Raw genomic sequence first — 20,153 nt, 5'->3', positions numbered from 1 at the left:
CACAAACAAACTGCATTTAAAAACTGCTAAAGTGAAGTTAAAATGCCTCCATCTCTTTGCTAGCCCCACTGCGAGGAGCTGTGCTTACTGGCCATTCACACCCAGCCCGTGACTCACACAGCCCTCACCAGTAAGAACAAGCATTACAGTGTGTGCTTTCCCCTGAGGTTTTAACCACACAAGTGTGGGTGTGTTGGACCCTTTTCAAGCTCACAGCTAAAAATCCTTCTTCTGGGCATGGGCAGGAGGGCTTCCCCCCTTCCTTGACTGCTCCAGGCACAGTTAGCAAATGCATTTCCCCAAAGATGAGCAGCAAAGTACGGATGACAGCAGAAGTTAACTGTATGCATATAATATAAGCACGGTAAGTGTAGTCCATGTCACACCATTTTGGAGCTCCCAAGGGAACAAAGGGGCTGTAGAGCCCTTCATGGGTCATTTGGTCCAATAGCCTAGCAGCTATATCTTCCAGCGAGGACACGTGTGAATGTGTTGCCCGTAGGGACTAGGCAGTGACTCATCGCACTCATCCAGCGCCATCCACCGACTTGCTTTAGGGTCACAGTTAAAAGTTAAAGGCATTGGTGCTGATTAGTCCCCATCAAATCCTGTATGGGTACTTCCATCATGCCCAGGCAGACTAAAGATGGCACTCTCACACCCCTCACACCTAATGGGTATGAGTGTTCTCCACAGCACTCCTCCATCCTACCACCCTTACCCACAGAGAGGTTAGCTTGGATAGCTGCAGTCAGCAGAGATAATCCAGGCAGCCAGAGTCCCAAGGCACACTTCTTAAGATAAGTAAATTCTTAAAGATAAACTCTGCTCTCCACAGTACCTTCTCTTTTGCTTGCCCACCTACAAGTTAACCTGTAGCCACCCTAGCCAGTGGGTACATAAAGGGGAACAGCACTTTTCCTTCTCCCTCCTGGGACCACAACTCCTGCATGCACAGCCCTGCAGCCGAGCATCCTGCACCCTCATGACAACCCACTGCATGCCCCACTTGCTGTACCAGAGAGGGTGGTGGGCACAACCCCGGAGAGAAAAGGCCCACCGGGATCACTTGTATCCCCACAGAGCTCTTCCAGTGCCCACAGTCAGAGGAGAACTGTGCCTCAGAGACTTGATCTCCGACCTCAGGGGAAGACACATCTCAGAGACAGGGGTTGCAGCTATGGTCTGGCCATGGAAGATGTGGCGTGTTGTCCCTACTGGCAGTGGTTCCTGGAGAAGGATACTTCCCAACATCACTCTCCTTTCTGATTACCTGCACTCTTTCATCTCAGGTTTAAGGCAGTTTATTTAAAGATAGATAGATATATTATCTCCCCATTCTCAAAACAGCTCTGCTTTGATCATTTTTTTCAACTAACTGTTTTTTAACCGACAACTTTCTATCCGCTGGGCGAGGCATCTCCCCCCGCTCCGCCGCAGCACCGGCGCCTCGGCTTCCCAGTTCCCGCTTCGCCTCCAGCCCCTCGGCAAAGCACACCGCTGCTGCGCACCCTGGCTCCAAAATTCGCCCGGACCCGTTTCGCCAGGTCCCTCTGGGAGAAGGGCAATCTCTGGGGCAGCGCGGGGTCCGGGGCAGGGGGCGGGCGGGGAGGAGGTGGCCAGCCCGGTCTCCGCCCCGCAGCTCCGCAACCGGGAAGGCGGCAGGAGGGAACGGGTCGGGGGGGGAGTCAACGACGGGGGGGACGGGAGGAGCCCCGCTTGCGGCGGTTGCCATACGGCCGACGGGCCGGGGGTAAGTCCTGATTGCTGCTCCCGCCCCCTCTCGCCCGGTGCCGGAGGTCCCCTTTCCTGCAGCCCCTCCGCCTCCCTCTCGCCCCTCACTTCCCCCCCCGGTTTTCTCCAGCCTCCCTCGCCCCCGCCGGGCTCACGGCACTCCGGGCTCGGGGGCAGGACAGGGAGCGGCGTCGCTGCCGCTGCCCCGCGGGTGCGGGAGCGGCGGGCGCGTGAGCGGCACCGCAGCTGGAGACGGACCCAAAGGCGTCTGGACCCTACGCTCCAACACCAGACCCTTCCCTGCACTCTGTATCCCGCGCTTGGACCCGCCATCCGGGCCGGGACCTACACCCGGACCCCTCCGAGGCAGAGACCCATGGGAGGAACATCCCTTTTGCTCCCTTTCCTCTCTCCCTCCGCGTCCCCACGGCTGCGACTCTTGTCCCTGTCTCAGCTTGCCACCCTATTGCCTAGGGTGGTGGGTGTCCTGCTACCCCCGTATGCGGGTATCCAGGTACGCTGGCACTTGCCTGGTTTGGTAGCACCCTGGCCCGGTGCAGAGGGAGCAGGGCTGGAGGGTTGGGGGACAGTTCAAGGATGGGCAGGGCTGGGGAGCTTGGTAGGGAAGACTGGCCTCCGGGTGAGAGTCGGAAATAGTGCTCAAGGATGTAAGGGGAAGACAGGACAGATGACCCACGGACGAACTGTGTAATATGGTGCCTTAAGCCTTCTGGTTATATTATGCATAATGTCTTGTTTATTCCCTCTTTTGGTTTTGCTTATCAGTCAGTTGTAATATGTAGGGTTTCTTCCAGTGCTACAGAACCAGCCTTTCCTGGCCCCTGACAATACAGAATTCCTGGAGCAGGAGCTGTGTCGGTGCAAGGGATGCAACAAAATGAGTCCTGTTTGGGGTGACTGCAGCTCAACTGTTTTATGAACAAACAGTCCTGGACTCAGCTCATGCTACAAGAGATCCTTGTGATCCAGTGGAAGGCTTAACTTCTTTGTCAGGGGCAGGCAGAAGAAAGAGAAGGAGAGACGAGAGCACAAGCACTTTCAAACAAAACACATGCCATAAGATGTATCCTGAGGGTACCACAGGACAGAGGGAAGTTCATTTTCCATCTCATTCAACCCTTGTCCTCTCCCAGCTAAAAAGCAGCAGGGGAGAGTGGCACCAGTTTCAAGGATGAGTATATCCCAAGGGACTGGAGCAATTTATACTTATTGCACAGCTACTCTTCCAGGAGTGTAGCTGTGTAGCAGCTATGCATCACAGATGCTGCTATTCAAGGGGTGAGGTGAAACAGAGTAATATTTATACCACTGATATTGCAGTGTTTTGCCCTTGCCTTTCATACCTGTCACAGTGATGATGAGTTCACCAACGGGAGCAGTAGCAAAGAAAAAAAGATCAGATACAAGCAATTAAATGTCACAGAACAACCTTGGGACAGCAGCCTTCATATTTCTGGAAAAATTTATTCTCCTAAATCAAGAAAGGGTAGGTTCCTGAGCACAATCTTGAATCTATTGTAAGAAAAAGAAACGCAGAATACCCTGCAAGCATCCTTCCATTATTTCATCCCAAACTTCAAGTTAGTTTGCTTTTCAGCACGGGAAGCACATCTTCTGGCAAGGCATGGAAAACACAGAGCACAGTATGCATGAAATGGGAGCAGCAATGACAGTCAAGCTTTGGCAAGGCAGGCAGGGTCTGGGACAGAAACAAGCTGCAGGAAAAGAGAAATTCTGGAGATTGTGCTGTTGGACACCTAGGGATCAAGAGGCTATGTGAGCATTGCAGGTGCAGCCTCTCTGCCGGGATGCCGAGCACTCAAGTGTGTGAAGTTACTGAAGACATTTTTTCATGAGGGAAGGGAGAGGATACTTCCCAGAAAAAAAGATACAAGGTCCAAGCTTGTGGCTAAAGCCCTAGTTTGGGTAACTGCATTGGATCTTCCTCAGCATTTTAGACTGTTGCCTTTCAGACTGCACTCTTGCCCAGCTGACTTGTGCTGTGACTTTGGTACCTCTTAAAACAGTTGCCACATCCCATACAGCTGCGTTGGTTGGTAAGAAGCACATTTCAGGTGCACCCAGGAGGTGAAATCTTGCATTCTTCTCTTGGCTTAGATTCAGTGAAAAACAGAACAGGCCAAGCAAGTCTTTAAGTAAAGCTCTGCCTATATATGAGCAGAAAAAAATCCTCTATGATTGGCTTGAAGTAACATTCGTAAAGGAAGTATGAAACTCATATACCACCCACAGAGGGTACTGTTCTCCACAGTTGTTGTAGAGCTCTGACTTTTCGGTCACCTCTCTCTTTTCTCTTTGCAGCAGCATCCCCATGGCCGTCTTCACAAGAGCCAGCAGTCATCCTAACACCACTAACCCCATTCCCTGTGGGGCAGACAACACTACAGAGCCCGACCTGCCACATTCACATGCCTACTATGCCCTCTGCTACTGCCTCTTGATTTTGGCCATCATCTTTGGGAATGTGCTAGTTTGCTTAGCTGTGCTGAGGGAACGCACCTTGCAAACCACAACAAACTACCTTGTGGTGAGCCTGGCAGTGGCAGATCTGCTGGTGGCTACTTTGGTGATGCCGTGGATGGTGTACCTAGAGGTGAGTGCATCTTGGGAAAGATCAGCAGAATTTAACCACACCACTGCATGCATGATCATGTTCCTAAGAAAGTCAGTGACGAAATTTAGACTAACCTGTGTGGAGCACTTCTGGAGCTGGCCTGCAGGATGTGTACAGCTTGAGTGTGTTACATCAAATGATTAAAAAAAAAGGAATAAGTGCGTCTGTGTGTGGGAAGCCATCCCATTAGACTCTGCAATTTGATTGCAACTAAAAAATATTATTAAAAATCCAATTTTATTAAAAGTCCAATTCTATTTCAGACTGGAATAGTCTATCAGCTCAAGGGCATTAGAATCTTTAATGAAATCACATTATGCTTTGCATTAGAAAAGATTTGGCACTTGCTCTTGCTGTGGACAGGGTGGGACTGAGGCACATCTGCAGAGCAGCCTCTGCCCCTATGCAGTGCTGTGGTCACGATTTGTGAGCACAGCAGTAGGTCTGTTCCCTAGTTGTGTTTGTAGACCCATTTAAGACTAATTTCCATCTGTGGAGCTTGGATAATCAAAGTAGCTGATATAAGAGTCATCCAAACAACAGGGAAAGAACCCATACACATCGTAAACTACCAGTCCTGGTGCTGTGCAGTGTCTCATAGAGAACTGGGCTGTAGGACTCTAGCAAGACTAAGATTTAAAAAACAGTCCAAAAAGTGTCAAAGTTGTTTCAATATTTGCTGCTGTTTGTGGATCAGTGATGCTACTGATGAAGCAGAAATGGCATCATGTTTCAATACACTATGAGCCTGGAAATTGCCAAAAAAAAAAAAAAATCATTGAGTCCCCAAAACTATGTACGATATCTATTCACCTACTGAACATTTGCCAAACCAGAACTGGCCATTATTTATGGAGAAGCTAAAGGTGGATGAATGCCTCTTGTGAACATTCTGCTTTACACTCCATTTTTTAGAGGTGTCTCTGGCCATGAAATATGTTATTTTATCAGTCATGCAGACCAGAACTGTCTCTTTCTGAGAAGTCTTTTGGGAAGGCTGTGACAAAGCAGCAATAGAAATATTTTATAGCCTCAAAATCCTCATCTCCACCTAATGAAGTTTCTAGCACAAAAATGCTGTTCAGCAATGTGTCTACCAATCTTCTGGGGTCAACAGGTAGGTCTAATATACCAACACTGCTGCCCCAGTTCTTTACTGATCTCTGATGCTTTGGCTGCCGCAGCTGCTGAAGCTCACCAAGGTTTCTAAGACAGTGGCACTAGGGTATCCTGCCAGCTGAAGTTTGATGGCATTAGACACCATCATGCCTTACAGTCATTGTATAAATGCAGGAGGACATGTAGCAGCATGGCTGGGAACATCCTTCTTAGCCTTCTCGCAACATCCAGTTCTACCTCCAAAGGGCAAAAAAGTTTCAGAAGATGGTTGTCACTGAGATCCAGTCTGTTCAAAGCGTGAGAGTAACAGTCTCCTCATCTGTGTCTCTCACACCTGAGCAGGAAGACCTACAACTGCTCTTTGAGCTCAAGGACTGGACTATTGTCAGCAGGGGGACAGACAGCTGAGTTACTGCAGCTCAGCAGTTCACCACTTGTCAGCAGTCCTGACCTCGTGCATGCTCTTCATCTCTCCCACTGTGCAAAACCATGAGCAGCCATTTCACAGCTGCTGGAGCTAAGAGCACCCCCAAGAAGAAGCTCTCCTAAACACAAAACCCTTCAGTGAGCATGCTTAGAGGCACTGCTCCTTACATGCCAGTCATCACTTGATGCAACTTGGTTGTCTACTTTCCCATCCGTGTGCTCCTCATCGTGGCATCATCATTCATATCTGAATTGCAGAGATTCTTTTGTTTATTTTAAGAATTCAGGAAAGTGATGGATTGGCATAAGTTTTTAAAAAAATATCATTGTGCATTCATAAACTGGAAAGCTTCCTATAGAGTTGGGAAGGTAAAAATAATAACACCACAATTTTGTAGATAAAGCAGACTGGTCATCAAGAAAGATGAGGTGAGAATCTGACCTGAATAGTCTATATGGAGCTTTAGCATTTGACAGAGCCAGGATTTCATCTGGACACTGTTCCCACTTCTGCTGCACAGTCACTGAACGGTAATGAGAGATTGTATCAGCTCATCTCTCTGGGGTTTGCTCTCGTCAGCTGTAAGAGAATAATATTTGACTATCCACCTCACCCAGGCAGATGTGAGGATTCATTCAATTAATACCTGGGATGTCCTTTGAGATTCCTGGACAAAAGGCACCAGAGGGATAAAGAACAGGTACCCTGCTAGCTCATGAAAACCAGAAATGCACACTAGCAAGTTCTAGCTGCTGTAACAAAAATGAGTGGAACAGAGCAATAAAAGGAAGAGCAGAAATAGAATTTTAAAAATTATGAGCTAGGCCTATAATATAAAGGCTCTTCTTCATTGTTAAATTCTGAAATAAATTCTGGGTTCACATACCCCATGGGTAAATATTAATGACTTCACTGACTTCAGCAGAGCTACTCCTCATTTTAGAAGCTATGGCTGGTGGAAGTCAGGATGGCTTTTAAGCCCAAACATTTTGATCTGTTGAGCATCCTCTTAACACAAGCTAGTCTAGTATGCAGATGGTGATATCTGAATGCATCATCCTGAGAGGGCTCACTTCAGAGCCATTCCCACCAGCACCTTCTTCAGTTTTAATAGTTCACATTCTTGGGTTTAGCATTTTAATGTGCTCAAGACCTTGGAAACTCCCTCAGTTAAGTGTTTGCACATCTGCTGGTCTAGCAGCAGCTGGCTTTGGTGCAAACATCTGTCACTGACTCTTGGTGAAATATTCTTAAGACTCCGCAGATCCCATAGAAACTGCATTGCTTTTTGCCTCAGACTGCAGAAACATCCCTTACTGCAAAGGCTTCCTGCATTTATTTTTTTAAATATATATTTTGAGGTGGTCAAGCAGATCTCACTGAGACTAAAGTAAAACGAAAGTAAAACCAATGAGGGGGTTTCTTTGGAAGCTGAACCTACCTATTAAAATCCCTAATTTCAGAGGGACAGTCTTCAGTTTGCCTGTCTTGTAGCTCACCTAACTGTGCAGAAAAGCTCAATGGGTTTGGTTTGGCTTTTTCTCCTTCACTTACCTTTGTTTTAGAAGTAAACAAAGGAGTCCCACCAGTATCAGAGAACTGGAGAGGAAAGCACAGTTCCTTTCTTCATTCTGCAAGCCAATTCCCATTTCTCTCCCTGCCTTCATTCAGGGTCAGAAGGTCTAATGGAGGACTGCCTGGTTCAATACCTGACTTCTGAAATGTAGCAGCTGGGTCCAGCAGAGAACGCCCTAAAGACACAGCTCATGCCAGCAAGTTTCTGTGCCATGTGTGGGAATGCTGCTACTATCAAAGCCATTTAAATTTCTCAGGATTATTTCTTAAACAACTCTCACAGAGTGAATTCTGTATTTATACAAATCCTTCTCTCTGCAGGGACCTGCATCCTGTCTAGGCATCAACACTTGCTGCAGGGTTGATCCAGTACCTTAGAAGCCAAGCCTACTTGTGGCACCCTCTCCAGCCTGATCTGGGATGGGTATTTTTGAGTGAGTCTTAAAATGCTCCAAGAACGGATCCTACACAGACTTACTAAGCAACTGCCTCCACTGTCTCACTGTCCTTGTGGTCAGCAAAGTTACCTTCATGACCAGTTTGCCCCTTTCTTCCAGCTCATTCCTGTTGCCTCTTGTCCTCCCATCACACACTGCTGTGAAAAACCTGGCTGCATCTTCTTAGTAACCTGCCTCCAACTTTCCCAATAACCTCCCACTAGGCACTAGAGGGCTGTTAGCCTCCCGCCCCTCCAAGCCATCTCTTTTCCAGGCTGAAAAAGTCCTGTTCCCTTAGCTAGTCCTCACAGGACAAGTGCTGCTCCAGCCCCTAAGGACTGTTTTGGTGGACTTCACTGGACTCACTCCTGTTTATCAATGTTTTTCCTCTACTGGGGCCTCAAAACCAGATGCAGTATTCCAAATGTTGTCTAAATGTAAGCGCTGGTACTAGGAACTAGTACCAGTTTCTGGTAGCTTCCCAGGATCCAGCTGAAACAGCAGAATCTATGAGGTTGCAGGCTAAAATCCAGGCTCTCTCCTGAGCATGGATTTTTCTCCCTCTTTCTCTCCTACCCCCTTCCCCACTCAGCACAGTGCAGGGTTTGTTTGCAGGTGGAGGCCAGGCTGCTCCTTGTTCATCTCCTACAAGGAGTGGGTGCTGAGACAGACCACCTTGCTCAGTCAGGCTGTCATCCCAGCCCCAAGGAGAACAGGGCCACAGGGCACTTGGAGGATATAATTTTCAACCAAAAATGTAATGTCAAGAATTTGATGGCTGGTCCAAAACACACTTTTCTCCATCACAAAGATTGGCTGCAGCTGAGTTTTCACAACTTTCACAGTTCCGATTAAAAATTCAAAACAATGAGAACAACAGCTCAACATGGTAGCAAACCCAAGACCCTTTATCTGAATAGCCTATGAGTTCTCACTCAGATCTAATAATCAAAATTTAACTGAGATAAGAATCCAAATAAGGTTTTAGAGAAGCCTCGGTCTCAGGTCCCTGTTTCATACATAAATGCATAAAATTTGCAGTGCTTTTCCAGCTCACTGCCTGCGAAAGCACTCCATCAGCTGAGAGACACTTTCAGCCCTTAGATTTTCTCAGATAATCCTTAATCAAGGGATATATGCAGTGATATCAAATTTAAATCAATTTATTATGCTGGGCCTTGAGGGAAGGAATAGCTCCTGTTTTTTCATCCTGCCACCCTCTGCAAGAGCAAATAAAGGAGTGAAATTAAGGTGAGGCTTATTTTCCATGACCTACTGCTGTGTTATATTGAACACAACATGGGTGTCTCGGTTTCCTTCTGCACATCACTGTGGACATGAATTTATCTAGCTGTTGGGATACATGTAAGGAGGTGCTCTCCTCCAGGTAACTTATCAGGACTTGGTGCAGAACAAGGCTGACAGTTTTGTGATTGCTGGTGCAGGTGACCGGAGGAGTCTGGACATTCAGCCGTATCTGTTGTGATATCTTCGTCACCATGGATGTAATGATGTGCACAGCCAGCATTTTAAACCTCTGTGCTATCAGCATCGACAGGTGAGAGACAACAACACCCAGGGGGATAGTCTGGATATGGGGGTCGACCCTGTACCCCAGTGTGGCAAGGACAAGGAATTGGGGTGTGCACAGACAGCAGTGGTGTCTTCAGGACCACAAACCTCCCTTCAAGTCTGTTCCTGCCACTACTGCTAATAATGTGGGTCTGCCCACCATGAGCTAGAACAGGCCTGCACTGGAGGGCAGAGAGACACAAGCAACAAGACATCCCCAGTAGGCAGTCAACCACGTCCTTATGCTTTTTGAAGGCAGGAACATCCAATTCCCATTCAGTCTCAAAGAGGGTTTCTCCTTCTGGAGATCTCACTCATGAAGTTTTAATAAAGAAAATCCTGCCATACACACAGGGAGAGGTGAAGATTATTGCTCTGTAATCTTCAGCTTTGCTCTTGTTTTCTGCATATTAAAACTGAGCCTATTTTAAGCAATGCTGAGGGTTGGGAGCCAAGACCTTGGCACACGTGGTGCTGTTAGGACCAAGGAGTGGGAGAAGGAAAAAATACTGCATGCTGTACCTTTGTAATATGTGGTTCAAGGGTAATAATGCAAGGCAGCTCTCAGTGCTGGGTTGGTCCAGTGTTCTTTCATGGGCATCTTTATCACCATTTCATTTTGGCTCTGTTTGCAAGGAGCAGCCCCTAGGCTATCCTAAAAGCGAGACTCCTAGGCCTTCCAAATTCTAGCCTTGCTGAGCTGCACCCCCTGGGGCACCCTAGCAGCTGAAGGTCCTGGACACCTGCCTGTGTGCAATCCACTGTCTATCAGTCAGGCTGACACCAGACAAGGCAGCTGAGACAAAGAGTTTAGTAGATTGTGGTTTCTCCAGAGAGTGTTCTTTCCCAGCAGTGCATGTATAACTTTAGGGGCTTGAGGGTTGTGGGTTTCTTGGGGTTTCTAGATCCATCTGGTATCCCAAACCTTGTAGCTTCACATGCTGTCAGTTCTGCAGAGAGTTTTTCTGCAGTGCTGCCAACTAACTCGGATTTCCTCTATTCCTCCCTGCAATGCCCCACTTACCATTTCTGCAAATTGCTGATTCCATCACCTGATCTTCTGTTCTTTCCTCTTCCTTTTCTTCACCACTTTCACCGTCATGTTCCCTGTGTTGCTTTCATTTCTCCTCATAAAAACCTGGTCCTTTTCCACCCTCCATTCTTACCCCTCCTCTTCCTGGAGCTGGTTTGGTCTGCAGATACACCGCAGTGGTGAAACCAGTTCAATACCAGTACAGCACTGGGCAGAGCTCCTGCAGGAGGGTGTCTCTCATGATCGTGGTAGTCTGGATGCTGGCGTTTGCAGTGTCATGTCCTCTCCTCTTTGGCTTCAATACTACAGGTAGGTGATGTCCTGGACAACAGCATGCGGGGGGGGTTGGAAACTGTGTATGGCCAGGTCATATAATGGGGGTCCTGCAGACTTGCCAAGTTACAGGAAATTTTAAGGAACTGTAAACACACTATGAAGGGTGAGAAAAATCTCCATGTGCTCTTGTCCATAAATTTGCCGTTTGCTCAGACAGACACTGACTATTGCTCTGAGGGCAGACCTACCTGCTCTACTGCCAAATCAATGCCCATCAAGGTGTCCAGGTCTACAGATTCCCATTAAACAATCACTTTGAGCACACAGAGCAAATCTCCAAACGTGCAGCACATACAACACACACCTTGCCGATATCAACAGGTCCAGACACACAATTTGATACAGGACACATCTCTAAACAGCAAGGGTTGCATATTAGCACTGCTTGTGAGAAACCTTCCCATCCAACTGGCTGTCTGCTTCCTCAATTAATCACTTGAGGAGAGCAAACAATTTAGCCTCCACCTTGGAAACAGGTTGGTCTTTTTCCTTTCCCTCAGACAGGGCTAGAACCTGTTCTCCCTAGAGGCAGAGGAGCAGCAGAACCTTCCTTCCCACTGAGCCATGGGCAGAAGTCCTCTCTGCAGTGCTTGAGGCAAGAAGGGGATGAGAGTGGGAAATGCTGCTAGTCCAGACAGGTGGGGGTGAAGGCACATCTCTGCTTCTAAACAGCTCAGAGGCTGTCAAAGAAATAGGAGAAAAGATAAAAGGAGATAGGATCCTAGGAGAAAGGATGGGAATAGGCATGAGAAAAGATAACAGAGCTGTTGGCCAGAAAAGCAGGCAGATGCATACTGGCTAATAATGCTAGATGGCCCTATGTACAGTTAATTTTAAGTATCAGTTAGGTGAGTGGGTAAGCCACAGCATAATCTGCAGTCCTTAAACTGCCTTTGTCCCACCTTTTGACTCACTTTGCCAACCCATCAGAGCTTCCTTGTACTAAAGTGAAGCAGCTCAGCCACTCCTCTCTTTCTCTCTTCTCCTCCCCAGGGGATCCTAGTGTCTGCTCCATATCCAACCCTAGTTTCATCGTCTACTCCTCTTTGGTGTCCTTCTACCTCCCCTTCATGGTGACTCTGCTGCTCTATGTCCGGATTTATCTCGTGCTAAGACAAAGGCAAAAGAAGAGAACCCTCACCCGGCAGGGCAGCCACAGCGCCAGCACCAAACCGTGCCATGCGCACAAAGTAAGATCCACATGAACGCAGTAGGAGCTGTCAAAAAAGACAGGGAATGCACCATCTCTTCTCCTCAAAGGGTCAAAACACAGAACAGAAAGCATAAGGGCATGACATGTTTTCATCCCATCCCTTGCTCATACACCATGATATTTGAGATGCAGAAGCTGCAGTTAAATCCATTTCAGCCCTCTAGAAAGAGGATACTACTTGTGTGTCTGCCCTCTAGAACTGGCAACTAGAAAAGAGCATAGCCTACTTCAATATTTCTTCAGAGCAGGGCTTTCTCAGCCATGCATAAGTCTGGCTAATTTCTTCATTTATTGATTTTAATGTCTTCACTTATTGATTTTTGCTCTATGAAGCTTCATTTTCAGGACTTCACAGGCTTTAACCTACATTATTAAAACAGAAAACCCTCTTCATCTGACAGACCTAAGAGGTCAAGATGCTCACGGTGCATGGAGCATTTGTTCCACTGACCTTTCTAGATGAAATATCTGCAACCATGGGAACCAGCACAACAGTTTGAAAGGAATTGCTGGTCACACATATCCACTCCTTTTACCCATTTTCGCACAGTGGAGCTACATTAAAAGGGTGGGGATATTGAGGGGAGCAGGGCCAACACAAAAATACAGATGAAAGGTCAGCAAGCAGGTGTTTCTGCTCTTATTGCTTTTATGTTTCTCCTTGGTGGGATGGAAGCAGTGCTGGTTCACCCCTCAGGTCAGTCCAGAGGATATAGTGCAAACCTAAGAGACAAGTGGGGCTAAGGATGACTCTTACAACTTCCTTCATCATCCTTTGTCCCATTGAACAGTTTGGATGGTTTCCAGTTCCTCTGTGGCATCCTCTTTTGCAGGAACACATGGAGAGAAAAGCTTTGCCAAATGGATGCCAAGGCACCTTTCCCCCCTGTCTCCCACTCAAATGCACAGGGCAGGAGATGTCTACCAAAAGGAAGTTGCTGACTGTCTTCAGCCTGCAGCGGTACCGGAGCTTCTGCCATGAGGCATCCCTCACCAAGACTCCAGGAACTACACAAAACAGCAGGCAGGAAGAGAGGAGAATGTGTACAAAACCAGTAGTGGAGGTACAGAGGCTCAGCAATGGCAAAACCATCAGCTCTTTGAAGCTGGCACAGCAGCAGCCTCGACTGATCCAGCTCCGGGAGAGAAAGGCTACACAGATGCTAGCGATTGTCCTGGGTGAGTGAGAGCCACTCTGCCTAGTGGCATGCAAAGGGTGATGGCTTGGGACTTCCTGGAGCACAGAAGCTCCTAATATAGTACTGAGATTTAAAAAAATGCAAGCCAGGCCCGGGCTTCAGCTGTCACTGCTCCACAAACTCAGGAGAGAGAGTGGTGGGACATCTAGGGATCTAGAGCACTGCTTCCAGATGTTGAAAGCCAAGTATGTTAGTGTATTATTTGCCATGTTTTGTTAGCCTTGTGTTTTAAATCAGTGGCCAACAAGCTCTGCTAGAGGGAGCAACAGCCAAGACCTTTGCTTTTGCTTTTCCTTTTCCTTTATTTTGCAGTTATGAAGCTGGAACAATCCTAAGTTTCCATACATGCAGAAGCTCTTGGGCTCAGTTCCAGGAGTGGAAACTGAGGCAAGGAGCTGCAGAGGAACCAGATTATACAGCTGGACAGAGAAGCCAGCAGACTGGTGCCCCAGTCACCTGCTGTGGTCACCAGACTCACTGTTTCCCCTCATTAACTCAGTAGTAGCAGGGAAATAACTCAGCCCTAATTGTAACTGATTAAAGCAGCTGAGGCATCAGTCTTTTCCTCAAAGTGGTGGCCACTTGCTTTTGTCTCTCACCAGGCCACTTCTGAAGCCCCATCCATCCACTCACAAAGCTGGTCCCAAGAGCCCAAGCTTTTGCCAAGTCCCTCTGTGGCAGGAATAAATGTTGCCTTCAGTGTTTGTGAAATACAGACACATGCATGGAAATAGTAAGGTGATGGAGGGAGAGGGCACAAGTGCAGGCCCTTTTCCAAGTAGTTACTCCCCTGAACTCATGATTGTTTTCTTCCTCTCTCTAAACCCAGGCACATTCATAGTTTGCTGGCTGCCCTTCTTCTTGATTCACATCCTCAATGCCCACTGCCCATCCTGCCATGTGCCTCCGAGGCTTTACAGTGCCAGCACTTGGCTTGGCTACGTCAACAGTGCCCTCAACCCCATCATCTACACAACCTTCAACACTGACTTCCGCAAAGCCTTCCTCAAGATCCTGTGCTGCTGACTGCAGGGCCGGCACCGGGCTGCACGGGTTTGGAGCAGACTCCTGGGCCAAGGACAAGGCACAGGGCCCTTCCCTCCCTCTGCTTTACACACAGTGGAAAGGGATGTGCTCCCCTCGGCTGTGAGCAGTGGTGAACAGTGTGACATGGTCATTTTTGACATCCAGGCACCTTCTGCACCAGAGTGAAGAGCAGGAATATGCCCCACCTGCACGGCTGGATTCCCACACCAACCTCGGCACTCCTGCTTAAGAGAGTACAAGTTCTTCCCATTTCTGGGGAGGGAGGAAGGGGAATAAGAAAAAGTAGTAAGCCAGTGAGTCCCTCAGCAGGGACAGTGGTGCTGAAAGGCAGACCTGGGTGTGCAGCAGTAGATCAGCCACAACAGTGCACTGCTCCTGGGAGCTGCCAGAGTATGCAGGACCCAAATGCAGATGGCATCTCTCATCTCTGTTGCCTACATGCTAAATACACATTTGTCCTCCCACAGCTGGAGCCTCAACCTGCAAAAGGCACCCAGCTCATGCCTAGCAGTCCTAGTAAGAGAGCAGAACATGACCTCTTTGATAAGGATCCTGATCCCTTTGATCAGGAGCCAAGAGCAAAATCTGGACAAGGAAATTTGGAAAAGGAGCATCAATGGAGAATTGACAACTTTCCTGTTGTTTCAGTCAAAAGGTTTGCATGTAAAACTGGGTCAAAGTGCTTGAGAAAATCGACCTATTTGCAAATGAAATCTTCCCTTGTGCTGCCAGCTTGTATTTTATTGCTCCTTGCAAGATGGAGAGGTGGCTGCCATCCCACTGGTAGGTCAGATGGTCTGAGAAGTACAACATTATCCCACTGTCCTCTGTCTACCTGACCCAAAGACCAGATAGATTGGCTGCTACTTAACTACCACACACCCCAGTGATCTACTGAGCCACTAAGTGAACAAGGCCTGTCATAGCTCCAGTCATGCCTGCAGTAGATTCAAACCTGTTTTTTCAGCTGGGATGGGTTGCATGCACCTCATCTCAAAACTTGTTCATGGTCTCTTTGGAACCAATCTTCACTTGTGCTCCTCTCCTCAACAGGAGCATTGCTAGATTAAGGGTTTGTAGCACCTGACTGCTGAAATAAATCTGATTACAGCCCACACCTAGGGGAGAGCTGTATCATAACATCCCTCCCAGTAAGAAAGGACATGTGCCTCAGGATCAGCCCGAGGACTCTCCCTGGCTCCCCTTGCTAATGTTCTTGTCATCACATACGGCATCTGTATATGCCAGCATCCAGGAGCTGGACAAATACAGCCCTGCCATGGTCTCCTTTCTGAACAGCATTTTACAAAGCCATCTCCAGTAGTTCCTGGATGAAAACACCAGACAAGCCCTGACATACCATGTAAGCTGGTCTCATGTCAGGGCACTTTAATGCTCTTCTCCCTGTATAGGCAAACCTGATGTGAGACAGACAGCCTCAACACACTTCTCTCATTTTCCCCCCTTGCTCTACTGGATCAAGGCTTCAGCTCGCACTCCCAACACTAGGCTTAGCTGTGCTGTTAGCCATGCTCCTTTGACAGCTTTGGGCACAACTCTGTGCTGTCCCTGCCTGTGTCAATGCCACAGTTTCTCCATCTGGGAAGGGCTTCCTCTATTTCCTAATATAGAGCCAAAGCCATTGTCCTCTGCCTCTGGAGCACATAGCAGAGCTCTAGCTGTTCCTTTGGTTTGTCTGGCTTTTGGGAGGAGGATCTTGTGGACAGCATGTGTCATTTGTGTGGGGAGGTGCCCTCCATACTGCACTGTAACTGCGTTAATCCAATAAAACACAAGTGTTATTGGAAGTGTTGGTACCTTTGTGGTGAACATACCCCCTTCCATAAGCCTTTTCTCACCTGTAGCCCTCATAACACTTTCCTTGTAAAAAATTATCATCCACCTGGACACCCACGAGAGGTCTTTATTATTACTTGCGCATTACTTGCGACTAGGAAAGAAATTGAGGGCTGCTGTAAGCACTTCCAGCAGATGAATTCTGAAAATAAGTTCAGTTAGTTTGCCAGCTATGCCAGGCAGGCATGCAGTAGTGCTACTCCATCTGCTCAAAGACGCCGGTCAGCACGGGAGGCGCTCAGCACACAGGATGTTGGAAGTATCAGCTGAATGAATCAACCCGTGGACAGATTGCCACTCAAGTAATTCTCATTTGGACGCTTCATGACAGAGATCACCAGAGACCAGTTTCAGGTGCTTTATACATACAGTTGTCAGAAAGGAGGAAACGAGAAGAAAGATCTTTTGAAGGATGAGTAGGTCCATTTCAAGCTCTGGCCTAGCATCCCTCAGGGGTTGCGTTCAGTTTGATTTTACTTGAATTTGAACCTGTTCTTGAAGCAGTGATCCCCAAGGTGATTCCAAATAGAGGTAAGAACAGGAGGTATGGCAGAAAACTAAGCAGTATTTTTGTATCCACACAACTATAAAGGAAGGGGAAAGTTCTATATCTAAACATTATGGTCCTTCCTTTAATAATTATAATTTGAAGTTTCAGATCACAAAACTGACTGCAACCTTTTGAACTATAACCTGCCATGGACCAAAAAAAAAAAAAAAAAGGCACCACAACCCCCTTTTATACAATTAAAAAAACTCAACTCCAAAACAAAACAATCTCTCCTGCTCCCTCAAGTGCTGCTATAGGTGACCCCACAGAAAAGTCCAAGGAATCAAAGCATTCAAAGGTGCAACCAGCTGGTGCCCCTTTGCCCTGTCCAGCAAGCCAGAGGGACTGCTGAGGACCCCCCCAAGATCTGTGTTTCACACATCCCCATTCCTTATTTACAGTAGAACAATCTGCATTTTCCTCTTCCTCAGTGCCTCCTCCTAACCTTAATTTTCTACAACATTTTCCTCTTTGCTGTTTTGTTTCCCCCGGCTCCACGACTGGCTGGAAGAGGAGAGGTGAGCCGTGACTCTGCGCTCTGCTGGAGAACCACAGGCGTTCTCCAGGGTTTCATTCATGATAATCGCATTAGAAGAGCCTTTGGGGAATGCAGAAACCTCCTCCCCTGCAAAGAGGAAGAGGGAACTCAGAGACAGCCGCAGGCTGTAAATAATTCCCAATGTCAGGAGACCTGCTCTGATGGCACAGCTGGGCAGATGTGCAGGTGTAGCAAGGGGTCCTACAGTGTCTGCTCACCTTCACCACACAGCTGGAACAGGATACCTCAGGTCCCCTGTGCTCGATGCTATTTGTAAACGAGCCAGCAGACAGAATAGCCAGGAAGCATCTCTACTGTAGCTAAGGAGAGTTAAGACCCTTTGGAGATGAAGGAGATCTGGCAAAATCCACCGGGAAGAGCAGCCCCCCCTGCAAGGTACAAGGCAACCATCCAAGTACTGCCTGTCTAGACGCATTTACAGCACGCCTGAGAAATGGACTGAAAAACACCATTTATCCCCTGCATCCGCCTTCTCCAAGCAGAGTGTCCCAGTCCACAGAGCTATAGGCTCTGGCTGAGCTGCAGGAGCAGAGACAAAGGAGCCATTGAGCCCATATATCCCCACAGGTTGCTTCTCCACACACACACACCTGGGGCTCCCCAGGGGTACATCTGTGGTAGGTGTGCCACACCTTGCACATGTTAAACCTCAGGTCTAGCAGCAAAACCACCAGTTTTTAGTAACCCAAGTTACTAAAACCTTAAATGGTACCAAGCACCAAACTGAAGCCATCCAGAACTAAAAACAACAGCTCCTATGTTGAGTTTTATATTGTAAAAATGTAAACAGAAAAGAAATCATAAAACACTCTACCTTGTCAGAGGCAGCAGCAGGCACTGGGTCATGCAGGAGTCTTTAAGCAGGAAAGCACAAAGGCCCATGGGGCAGAAAAAACAACCTTCCACAAGAGAAAGCTGACTACTGGGAAGGCAAGGAAATTATAGAGGAGGTGGGTTTCACCTGCTAGCACAGCCCAATGCTCTGCAGGTGACGCTGCTCAACTAATATGCTCCAGTGTACCTTCCAGCAGCTGTTGAACATGTTGTTTCAACAATCCTGGCTGCACCTAGACATTAAAATCCACATTTGTCAGCCTAGAACAAAGGCAAAGCAAAGCCTTGTGGAAAATCTCCTTCCCCAGGTGATCATCCCTAGACTCCTTAGGAGATGGGCAGGCCAGATACTCAGCTGGACCCTGCTGTGGAGCTAAGCACAAGCAGCTTCCCCCCTGGGGAGAGAGTGAGGGGTACACCTGGAGTCTGCCTCTCTGAGGGGGATTGAAGTGACCTGGGATCCTCTGTCCACAGCTGGGGCCAGCACAACCCTCTCAGGGTAGCAGCTCCTCTGGAAGGGGCAGCCTTATGCAAGACAGAGATTGGAGGAAGCTTATTGATGTTACTGGTGTGATGTTTTCTGAAGAATGTCTAATCAATGTCAGCATTTCAAGGAAGGATCAACAGACTGCAGGCTGCTGATATGGTGACACTTAAAAAATTACAAATAGGAATTGTGGACAACCAGAGGACATGGGTAGCAGTCTGATTAGTTTCAGCCAAGTGTGTGATGGTTTGTTCATGAAGTGATGACACAGTCTGGCAGCCTTCAACCTGCAAACACTCCTGGCTGTGAGGTGTCTCATCTCCCAAAAAGAATGGGCACATCAGTTCTTTCTCTGACCAATGCAAGTACCCCAAATTTGCATTAGCTTTTGAGAGAACCACTGAAGTGAATTTTTCCTTATCTAATGGTAATAATGAATTAACATTGTTGTCATCTCCTGGCAGTATTTTACCACCTGACCTGCTGCCTTAGGAGCAAAGGAAGGCTCACAAGCCTGCAGGCAATTCAAGGTGTGAGAGATTCAAAACTGTACATCTTCAAAGTCAGCATCAGCTGCTACATACCTCTTGCTGAATGACATTGAACAGGATGTAGAAGATATATCCCAGACCAATACTGCCTTTCAGTCTCAAAAGCCACTGAACTAGCTGTGCTCTGTTACTCTCCAGTCAGTCAGTCTCAAGACAGAGCAGTGACCTTTCTTGTTCTGCTTTCCCAGCATCACTCATGCCACTCTTCCTTGTTTTCATGCTGCCTCAAGTGTCAGATCAGGAGCCCATCAGCTCTGATGCCCACCACACCTTTCTCCAACAGGGATAGGTTTTCCCCCAGACACAGGCAGGGAATTCTCCTGAGCCTCCTTCATAATTCTGAATACACATCAGTGAACCTCTTCCTGCCAGACACTGGTCTCATCTCACTCCTGAATGCTTGTGGAAATGTGAGGCAAAGAAAACCCCTAGAGCCAAAAAAGAAAACGAACATAATTAAAAATTAATTGCAGTGTAATAATTTAAGCATCTCAGCGAGACAAGCACCAGGCTGTTTCCTGTTTGGTGATGTGGGGAAGACCTTTCTGGTTCCCTGCCCTGGGGACTCTTATAAGTTTTAATAAGTTTTACCCTGCAGCTGTGAGCATGGCAAATTGAATACCCCAAATAAAGACTACTTTTCACGAGGCACAAGCACATTTACTATGGGACTTAACATTTCTTTCTGCCACGCTATGCCATAGCAGAAGGGCTATGAGGCAGGTGAATTGCTCACCTTGCTATGCCTCAGCTGAGAGGCAGCAGCACTTCTGTCTCTCTGTGAGGGTCTGGTCAAAGGAGATGGTTAAGGCAACAGGACTTCCTTGAATATTTTTGATGGCACTGGCTGTGGGGAAGAGGGGAGCCGGGTACCAGTGTTGAGTCCAGCACTTAGTTCTCCTGTCAGCCTCAGGTCTGAAGGCCACAAGCATTACTCTTGTAACCTTTTGCCTTTGTGAGCAGTATA

At 47.7% G+C, this 20,153-nt stretch overlaps 1 protein-coding gene across 1 annotated transcript; it reads left to right on the top strand.

The window, feature by feature from the left end:
• The first annotated feature begins 3,001 nt into the window (after positions 1–3,001).
• DRD3 (dopamine receptor D3) lies at positions 3,002–14,505 on the top strand. The gene is made up of 7 exons (XM_008922511.3): positions 3,002–3,033; positions 4,078–4,369; positions 9,394–9,506; positions 10,720–10,862; positions 11,883–12,079; positions 12,936–13,281; positions 14,131–14,505. The coding sequence occupies exons 1-7, from the start codon at positions 3,017–3,019 to the stop codon at positions 14,325–14,327; spliced, it is 1,305 nt and encodes a 434-aa protein (XP_008920759.3). The 5' UTR covers positions 3,002–3,016; the 3' UTR covers positions 14,328–14,505.
• Positions 14,506–20,153: the final 5,648 nt, after the last annotated feature.

The sequence above is a fragment of the Manacus vitellinus genome, unplaced genomic scaffold (assembly GCF_001715985.3).
Source record: "Manacus vitellinus isolate BGI_N305 unplaced genomic scaffold, ASM171598v3 scaffold_28_pilon, whole genome shotgun sequence".
Taxonomy (NCBI): Eukaryota; Metazoa; Chordata; class Aves; order Passeriformes; family Pipridae; genus Manacus; species Manacus vitellinus.
The sequence above is the reverse complement of the archived record's forward strand: the minus strand, read 5'-3'. Positions and strand labels throughout refer to the sequence as shown.

Excerpts from the sequence above, each read along its gene's own strand:
- DRD3 (XM_008922511.3), top strand. Across the intron at positions 9,507-10,719 it reads TGTGCTATCAGCATCGACAG|ATACACCGCAGTGGTGAAAC; the intron begins GTGAGAGACAAC and ends TTTGGTCTGCAG. Across the intron at positions 12,080-12,935 it reads AACCGTGCCATGCGCACAAA|GAACACATGGAGAGAAAAGC; the intron begins GTAAGATCCACA and ends CCTCTTTTGCAG.